Source organism: Apostichopus japonicus, chromosome 17 (genome assembly GCF_037975245.1).
Source record: "Apostichopus japonicus isolate 1M-3 chromosome 17, ASM3797524v1, whole genome shotgun sequence".
NCBI classification, from domain to species: Eukaryota; Metazoa; Echinodermata; class Holothuroidea; order Aspidochirotida; family Stichopodidae; genus Apostichopus; species Apostichopus japonicus.
In genome coordinates this window covers 146,050-156,360 of record NC_092577.1, presented here as the reverse complement: position 1 = coordinate 156,360, position 10,311 = coordinate 146,050, and the positions used below count along the sequence as shown (strand labels likewise).

Here is a 10,311-nt window from a genome sequence, read left to right as displayed (position 1 = left end):
TTTGAATACTGATCTGTACCTCATTACTAGGTAACCTGAATGCTGATCTGTACCTCATTACTAGGTATGCTGATCTGTACCTCCTAACTAGGTATCCTGAACGCTGATCTGTACCTCCTTACTAGGTATCCTGAACGCTGATCTGTACCTCCTAACTAGGTATCCTGAACGCTGATCTGTACCTCCTTACTAGGTATCCTGAATGCTGATCTGTACCTCCTTACTAGGTATCCTAAATGCTGATCTGTACCTCCTTACTAGGTATCCTAAATGCTGATCTGTACCTCCTTACTAGGTATCCTAAATGCTGATCTGTACCTCCTTACTAGGTATCCTAAATGCTGATCTGTACCTCCTTACTAGGTATGCTGATCTGTACCTCCTTACTAGGTATCCTAAATGCTGATCTGTACCTCCTAACTAGGTATGCTGATCTGTACCTCCTTACTAGGTATCCTAAATGCTGATCTGTACCTCCTTTCTAGGTCTCCTGAATGCTGATTTGTACCTCCTTACTAGGTATGCTGATCTGTACCTCCTTACTAGGTATGCTGATCTGTACCTCCTTACTAGGTATGCTGATCTGTACCTCCTTACTAGGTATGCTGATCTGTACCTCCTTACTAGGTATCCTGAATGCTGATCTGTACCTCATTACTAGGTATGCTGATCTGTACCTCCTTTCTAGGTCTCCTAAATGCTGATCTGTACCTCCTTACTAGGTATGCTGATCTGTACCTCCTAACTTGGTATGCTGATCTGTACCTCCTTTCTAGGTCTCCTAAATGCTGATTTGTACCTCTATACAAGGTTTCCTGATCATTAATTTGTACATTCTTCTGGGGTATCAATGACAATTCATTCCTTAATCTGATAATGAGAGGATGTGCTTCTTATACCTTGTGAAATTTGTTGAAATGTGTAAAATATGTAAGGAAAATACTTATACGTTACAAAAGTTGCAGTTTAATTAAATGTTACATTGTGAGGTTGCCTATAATATTTTAAGCAATTAACATACATTGTAAAGAAGTTATGAACATTGTAAGTGAATTACATACATTTGTAGAAAATTTACATGTATCTGAGGTCTTACCTAAAAATGTGCGAGCTGATGAGCTTACACATTTTATGTAATATTGGTGATTTGGACTCCACTGATTTATCAACTGTGCACCATTCCTGAATATTTCAATTTGTCACATATAGTGTGAATCACATATTGATAAGTCTGCAGTGTGATTCACGTATTGATAAGTCTGCAGTGTGATTCACGTATTGATAAGTCTGCAGTGTGAATCACGTATTGATAAGTCTGCAGTGTGAATCACATTGATAAGTCAAGAGTGATTCACGTATTGATAAGTCTGCAGTGTGATTCACGTATTGATAAGTCTGCAGTGTGAATCACATTGATAAGTCTGCAGTGTGAATCACATTGATAAGTCAAGAGTGATTCACGTATTGATAAGTCTGCAGTGTGATTCACGTATTGATAAGTCAAGAGTGATTCACGTATTGATAAGTCTGCAGTGTGAATCACGTATTGATAAGTCTGCAGTGTGAATCACGTATTGATAAGTCTGCAGTGTGAATCACGTATTGATAAGTCTGCAGTGTGAATCACATTGATAAGTCAAGAGTGATTCACGTATTGATAAGTCTGCAGTGTGAATCACGTATTGATAAGTCAGTGTGAATCACATATTGATAAGTCTGCAGTGTAATTCACATATAAGTAAGTCAGCAGTCTGATACCTTAAATTTATGTAGTTTTGAAGTTGGTTCTGTATTGCTGTGATGTAATACCTTGTTGTAATAAATGTAAACCCAATCAAGAGTATACTGTGTCTTTAACTATTGTATCTGTTATCTTTTATAAGTTTGCAACTTGGCTGTTGATTGAACTCACAAAACTAAACTTTTGTCTATATTTACATAACTCCCTAATCGTAGTTAAATAGTTTCTTGTCGATCATTTGGTTTTGATGTAGTAGTCAATATTATGAGATAAAATGTTGCAATTTCTGTATAACATGTCTAAGTTAATAGAAATTTTGAGAACGTAGTTTAGAGAAAGTAGTTTAGAGAAAGTAGTCTTAAACAAACAGTCAAAATTGTGGTATCATTTTATTTTTTTAAACTTTTCAGCAAACATTTTGAGAGAAAATAGAAGAAATGAGAACTTGGTTGACAGTTTGTGATTCAATATTCAATAGATTAAGTCCAAATTTCTGTACCAATCAAACTTATAAGGAACAAGTCAAACATTTGATGAAGTAAATGGTAATTTCAAGAAGGTACTTTCAACACTTTGAGGCAAAAATGTCAATTGAGATATAAAGATAAATTTCCAATCTCCAATATGGACCACAACAGATAAGTAAAAAGAAGTGTTCTGGGGAAGATCCCCAAATCCCGCTGGCTTTCTGTCCCAGGCCTATCCAAGGAATAGATACCTGCTTATCCCTGAACTTAAAGATTGTCTTAGCCCTGCATAGAATATATCAATCTGATATATAGCTAATTGGAGAATGCTAAAGCAAGGGAATAGTCATCTGACATGACAAGAATTAGCCCATTAACCATAGGTCGCATTTTTTCAGCTCTCTTGACCTCAATTTACTGAAACTTTATCTCTCCTGCAAACAAACTGGGATCTGTGAGTTGAAGAGTTGATTTGTTAAGGCCTTGCCATGTCTCCTATCATTTTGCCAGAACTACTTGTAAGAAATCGCTTAATGTTTGAAACTACCGTGTAATTACACATGTAACATGTACAGTGCATAGAACCATCTCCATTATAGCTATTAATCTGCTGCAGGTTTTAGTTACACATATTTTGCAGAGATGAGATTGTGGAGGTTTTAGATTTTTTATAAAGATTTTGATATGAATTCTTTTCTTCTTCGAAACATATTTTTAAACTCTTGCGGAAGTTTGATAGATTTGCACCATAAAAATATATAAAACATTTGCATTATCAAGTTTATTACTACATTATGACTGTATAGCATGTGGAAGAATACGTGCACTGCACGAAAACTGATTTGGCTACTAGCCTTGTGATGAGTTGCGTAACAGATGGATAGGCAGCTCAACTAAGGTGAGAAAAGATGGGACTCAGCACAAACGGCGGAATTTGGGGTGCAACCTATAGCTAATGGACACTTCAGCGGCATGGATATTGCCCAGGCTAGTTAAAACGGAGAGTTGCAACTTGCTATGGTTCCATAACAACTCCCTAGATTAAAACTGCTCTAGTCAGGGAATCTCTAGCATACCTTTCTAGGGAATAGTCATCTGATTTAGTCCAGGCTAGTTTAAAACTGCTCTAGCCAGGGAATCTCTATCATACCTTTCTCAAATTCAACCACTGAGTTATTCCGTTAGCCGATTTCAGCCATGGGAATATACATAGCATGTTCTACTGGCTGGTTCATTTCAACCACTGAGTTATTCCGTTAGCCGATTTCAGCCATGGGAATATACATAGCATGTTCTACTGGCTGGTTCATTTCAACCACTGAGTTATTCCGTTAGCCGATTTCAGCCATGGGAATATACATAGTATGTTCTACTGGCTGGTTTATTTCAACCACTGAGTTATTCCGTTAGCCGATTTCAGCCATGGGAATATACATAGTATGTTCTACTGGCTGGTTTATTTCAACCACTGAGTTATTCCGTTAGCCGATTTCAGCCATGGGAATATACATAGTATGTTCTACTGGCTGGTTTATTTCAACCACTGAGTTATTCCGTTAGCCGATTTCAGCCATGGGAATATACATAGTATGTTCTACTGGCTGGTTTATTTCAACCACTGAGTTATTCCGTTAGCCGATTTCAGCCATGGGGGTATACATAGTATGTTCTACTGGCTGGTTTATTTCAACCACTGAGTTATTCCGTTAGCCGATTTCAGCCATGGGGGTATACATAGTATGTTCTACTTGCTGGGATATTCCAACGGAGTATACATAGTATGTTCTACTTGCTGGGATATTCCAACCACTGAGTTATTCCGTTAGCTGATTTCAGCCATGGGGGTATACATAGTATGTTCTACTGGCTGGTTTATTTCAAACACTGAGTTATTCCGTTAGCTGATTTCAGCCATGGGAATATACATAGTATGTTCTACTGGCTGGGTTATTTCAACCACTGAGTTATTCCGTTAGCTGATTTCAGCCATGGGAATATACATAGTATGTTCTACTGGCTGGTTTATTTCAAATCTGTCCTATTCCCTTTTGATAATGCAAAAAGTATTTCTGCTTGTCTAGAGAGATAACAGCTTTACAAATAAGTTTGTGTAAATAGCAAAGGGTTGCCAAAAAAACAAAAACTGGCAAATTAGCAGCAACCCCTGTATGGTGTGTAAATATTTAAAGCAAATAATAACAGGTGCAGAAAACTGCCTGGTAAGCGAGCTGCCACATCATAATGTGATCAGTTAGTTGGTTATTGCAAGAGAACTATGTACCTTGGTGTAATGATATATAATTCCAAGGAATACTTACACCAGCAAGTGAGTTTCAAAAAGTCTACCCAGCTCAGTGAGTATAGCAACTTATATAGTTAACTACATGTGGTCTACCCAGCTCAGTGAGTAGTAACTTATATAGTTAACTACATGTGATCTACCGGGCTCAGTGAACATGGTAAGTAATATCATTCACTGTTATTCAATGTTCCAGTGCTATGCTCAGTAAGTGATAATGATTTCTAACATATTTTCAGTGAGTAGTATGTTGTACCGGAAGCAGGACACTTCGCCCAACAACCATTTCGCCCAACTGCCATTTCGCCCAACCAGCCTGGTCATTTCGACCAACCAGCCTGGTCATTTCGCCCAACCAGCCTGGTCATTTCGCCCAACCAGCCTGGTCATTTCGCCCAACCAGTCTGGTCATTTCGCCCAACCTTGATAAATATGATATTTCAAAAGGAAACGTTCGGGAATTGTTAACGTTACAGGATACGAACCGAATATTAAGGAAACTTGAGGATTGGTCAGTGTGTTAGGGGTAAGGTATGATAGTAAACGTTCGAATATTAAGGAATATTAAGGAAACTTGAAGTCCTTTACTTTGTATAACTTTAGTAAGGAAACGTTCGGGAATTTTAACGTTACAGGATACGAACCGAATATTAAGGAATCTTGAGGATGGATCAGTGTTTTAGGGGTTAGGTTTGATATAGTAAACGTTCGGGAATTGTTAACGTTACGGGATACGAACCGAGTATTAAGGAAACTTGAAGTCGTGGTTAAATTGATTACATATGTGATTACATATGTGGTTACATTGATAAAGTGGTTACATTGATTAAATGGGCCATTCTCGGTCACGTGTGTGACGGAAAAATGGGGAGATTTGCACTTTACCACTAAGTAACTACTTTTAGGTAAAGAAAGTTAGGTTGATTGTAGTACTTAAGTATGCACTAGGGGACTCTTTCACAAAACAATATAGCTTAGCCAAATTCAGAACATTCATGTGCTGGCAGAGGTCATATAAAGGTCGGTCACGTGTGTGACGTGAAATGAAACTGGCTTTTTTGCACAAAAAAACATTGGCAAATTCCTCAGTTTCTAACAGGGCTGGATAACCCTAATTTATCAAGTTTCTACCTTAATGTGTTTCCATTCTAACAAGACATTTCACCTAAATATTTCACTTCTTAAAATTAGCATAATACTACATAAGCTAAAAAAATCCGGTCACGTGTGTGACATTGTTGGGTCACGTGTGTGACATTCTGAATTTTCAGTCCATAATATTCAATTTTTGCAGTGCAAATGTGACTCTAGTAATGACCAAAGAACAGCACTGATGTTGATATTCCATAGGAATTACTTTAAAACAGTTTTACTGCCATTACTTGGAGGGTCACGTGTGTGACATTTTTTGGTCACGTGTGTGACATTCTGCATTTCAATGGATAAATGTCACACACGTGACCATCGGTCACGTGTGTTACGACTAATAAGAGGCTATTAATTAATCGTAGGAATAATTATTTGACTGGATATTTTGCAGAACTAACAGTCTGTACCAAGAACGGTTGCATATCAAGTGTGGACATCATAAGGCACGTCAGTTACTTTTTATGAAAACTTTTGTGTTATTTTGGTCACGTGTGTGACATCACAAATTATGCTAATTAGCACCCATTATTAACGAAGAATTTAAGATCAGGAACCTCTGCTTTAGGAATGAAATAAATGAACCCATGTATAACTGCCTCCATGTGACAGTTGATAACTGAAATATTATTTCTATAGATACTCATGTAGAAAAAACAAATATACAGTTATAAACTACAAATTTTGGCTACAACTTACAATAATGCAAATTTATGCAAATTAGTATGTTATGGTTGTAATTTTAAAGAAAAAAATATGAAACAGGAAACTTGAGGAATCCCTCTAAAACAAAAAGTATAGCACTTGGTCCTGCTGAACACTTTAATTTTTTCATGCCAGTTTCATTTTCCAGAGAATGGCCCAAATATAGTAATTCAATATTACGAACGGGTTTTATATATATTTTTTTTTCCATTTAATAAGGAAACGTTCGGGAATTGTTAGTCAGTAGGATGGATCAGTGTTTTAGGGGTTAGGTTTGATAGGTTTTTATGAAGACCGATTGCACTGTGTTTGTATAATAATATAACTTCCATTGTATGCGTAAACGCCTAAAGTAGTGTAATCCTCCCATTATACCCGAAATAACTGCTCAGACTCCGATCGATATCGAGCGAACCTCACTTTTTTATTTACCTATTACGAAGTAACCTAACCCAAAATAAATCAAATTGAACTAGTGGAATAGAAAAAGTAATATTATTCTGACAGAATATTAGTAAAAATAAGGTTGGGCGAAATGACTATGATGGTTGGGCGAAATGACCATGATGGTTGGGCGAAATGACTATGATGGTTGGGCGAAATGACCAGGCTGGTTGGGCGAAATGGCAGTTGGGCGAAATGGTTGTTGGGCGAAGTGACTAGAAAGCGTTGTATCTACATAGTTTTAGGTTATTAATGGTCTAGCTACTTATTTAGAAGTAAAGTTATATATATATTAATTTTAAGGTTAACATGTAGTCTATCCTGCTCAATGAGCATGGTTATTGATATCTATACACATTGGCAGCCAAAAAAATTTAAATAGGGGGAAGCAAAACATTTGAGAGGGTTGGCAAATATGCACCTGTATAAAGTGCACATCATTGGAAGTTTAGGGGGCTAGGGAACACGTCCTACCCCTCCCCCCTCATTGGTGAAACAAATTTTAATATTTACATGCAAATCAATATTATGCAAAAACTTTAATGTCATATATGTAGGGTTGTACATACACCATTTTCAAGAGGGATGTTCATTTCGAGACCAACTTGCAGTGTCTACCAGAGCAACATTTTGAAAAATTGCAGCAAAAACTTGCTTTATTCATAAACTTTACACACTTTTGTCTGGAAGTGCAGGGCCCCAAGAAGGTGAAGCACTTCTAGATCCTTGTCACAATTTTTGTGCAAATAAGTATGTCAGAAAGAGGAATTACACTTACAGTATATCTCTCCAGGGCAAGCCTCCAGAAATTTAAGTATTTTAAAATATTCCTTGTTCTCTTGTAGCAAGTATAAAGCATAAACTGCATGTGAGAGAGTATATCAAATTCAATGGAATTTTTTTAAAAGACCTGGTTAGGTATATATATATATATATATATATATATATATATATAGATATATTTAGACATATATATAGACATATATAGATATAGATCTATATATATATATCTATGTATATCTATATATATATATATATCTATCTATCTGTATATATATATATATATATATATATATATATATATATATATATAGATAAATATTTTATTTATATCCTGCTAGGTGAACATGGTAAGTTACATTTACTATATATTAACTTCATGGAATCACAAATATGAAAGGGACATTCGTATACTACAAGTTAATAATCAGCTGTAAATGATAAGAAATTTATGAATACACCATATACGTATTGGGCCATCAATCACGTCAAAAACAACAATAATATTGGCGATCTGTAATATTTATTATCTTGCAGTCAACATCAATGGAGGAAGGGCAGATCCAAGCCACAAACAAATCAAAAAATAAATCAAAGGACAATGGAACAAAGACAAAAGGTGAAGATGGTAAGGACTACAAAGCAATTACTCCAATGCAGCAGAAAGACAGGAAGATTCAAGAACTGAGAAAGAAGATCAAATCCTTGGAGGGAGAATTAACTGATAAAGAATCTGATCATCGAGAGCTGAACCAACAGAATCAACAACTAAATGACAAACTTAAAGATCTTGATGATAAGTTAACAGCCATGGACAAGCAACATGATGTGAGTATCATCACAGTTATGATTACAGTAAACTAATAACAGTGTATAATTCTATTCAATGAGCTTCAGTTTACACAAGGGTTAACAGTAGCCTGAGTGTGAACAGTAAACTAATAACAGTGTATAATTATTTATAATAAGCTTCAGTCTACAAAAGGGTTAACAGTAGCCTGAGTGTGAACAGTGAACTAATAACAGTGTATAATTATTTATAATAAGCTTCAGTCTACAAAAGGGTTAACAGTATTGTGAACAATAAACTGTTAGTGTATAATTCTTTACAATAACTTTCAGTCTACACAAGGGTTAACAGTATTGTGAACAGTAAACTGATAATAGTGTAGGCCTATAATTCTTTACAATAACTTACAGTCTACACAAGGGTTAAGAGTATTGTGAACAGTAAACTGATAATAGTGTATAATTCTTTACAATAACTTTCAGTCTACACAAGGATCATATTGACACTATCAACTATCATCTTACTCCACAAATTTGTCAGTTTTTGTTAGATATTTCTCTGCCCTTCATTTAAGTAAAATGATTAGCTGCATAAGTCAGCAAGACCCAAAGTAAGGGGAATATCAAACACCTCTGCCCTTTCCTCAGGACGTAACAACTAAACTGGAAAAGCTAACTGAACACACAGAAGATGTAGAATCGACACTGCAGGATAAGATAGCAAGGATCTCTGAGATGGAATCAAAACTGGCTCAGGTGACGGATGACCAGAACCAGAGAGAAAAAATACACCAAAGAAGATATCTAGAACTCTATCAGAAAGGACAAGAAGCTGTCTTAATAGAACAGGAGGAAGAGCTAGTCAGAAGGTTTGCCATGGAGAAGGGAGATCCCCTCACCCAGAAACTAGTTGAGAAATTATCAAGAACAGAGAGAAAGCTCCAGAAAATGAAAGATTCTAAGAGGGAAGAGACGTACAAAAAGGGTCCAAATGTGGCCAGCATTGATGATGCTAAGATTGGTATGTTAAAGAGTGCTGTGTTCTATTATCTGACAGGTCGGGAAAAAGAAGGCAATCTGGAAATGATCATGACATTATTAGAATTCTCTGAAACACATAGAGAATTGATTAACCATGCTGTAAAAGATAAGAAAGCTAAGTGAAACACATAGAGAATTGATTAAACATGATGTAAAAGATAAGAAAGCTAAGTGAAACACATAGAGAATTGATTAAACATGATGTAAAAGATAAGAAAGCTAAGTGAAACACATAGAGAATTGATTAAACATGCTGTAAAAGATAAGAAAGCTAAGTGAAACACATAGAGAATTGATTAAACATGCTGTAAAAGATAAGAAAGCTAAGTGAAACACACAGAGAATTGATGAAACATGCTGTAAAAGATAAGAAAGCTAAGTGAAACACATAGAGAATTGATGAAACATGCTGTAAAAGATAAGAAAGCTAAGTGAAACACATAGAGAATTGATGAAACATGCTGTAAAAGATAAGAAAGCTAAGTGAAACACAGAGAATTGATTAAACATGCTGTAAAAGATAAGAAAGCTAAGTGAAACACATAGAGAATTGATTAACCATGCTGTAAAAGATAAGAAAGCTAAGTGAAACACACAGAGAATTGATGAAACATGCTGTAAAAGATAAGAAAGCTAAGTGAAACACAGAGAATTGATTAAACATGCTGTAAAAGATAAGAAAGCTAAGTGAAACACACAGAGAATTGATTAACCATGCTGTAAAAGATAAGAAAGCTAAGTGAAACACATAGAGAATTGATTAAACATGCTGTAAAAGATAAGAAAGCTAAGTGAAACACAGAGAATTGATTAAACATGCTGTAAAAGATAAGAAAGCTAAGTGAAACACATAGAGAATTGATTAACCATGCTGTAAAAGATAAGAAAGCTAAGTGAAA

General features: G+C 35.7%; 1 protein-coding gene and 1 long non-coding RNA gene across 3 annotated transcripts; both read left to right on the top strand.

The window, feature by feature from the left end:
• Positions 1-228: 228 nt before the first annotated feature.
• On the top strand, positions 229-1,840 carry LOC139984418 (uncharacterized). Of its 2 annotated transcripts, none has more exons than XR_011799074.1 (2): positions 229-363; positions 628-1,840. It is a non-coding gene; the product is annotated as an uncharacterized lncRNA (long non-coding RNA). The 2 variants fall into 2 exon arrangements; XR_011799073.1 differs by having other exon boundaries at positions 452-1,840.
• Positions 1,841-2,125: 285 nt separating this feature from the next.
• LOC139984285 (uncharacterized) lies at positions 2,126-9,815 on the top strand. Its single transcript, XM_071998131.1, has 3 exons — positions 2,126-4,667; positions 8,120-8,410; positions 9,020-9,815. The coding sequence occupies exons 1-3, from the start codon at positions 4,665-4,667 to the stop codon at positions 9,533-9,535; spliced, it is 810 nt and encodes a 269-aa protein (XP_071854232.1). The 5' UTR covers positions 2,126-4,664; the 3' UTR covers positions 9,536-9,815.
• The last annotated feature ends 496 nt before the right edge of the window (positions 9,816-10,311 follow it).

Coding starts and splice junctions, on each gene's coding strand:
- LOC139984285 (XM_071998131.1), top strand. Junction 8,411..9,019: donor CCATGGACAAGCAACATGAT/GTGAGTATCATC, acceptor CCCTTTCCTCAG/GACGTAACAACTAAACTGGA.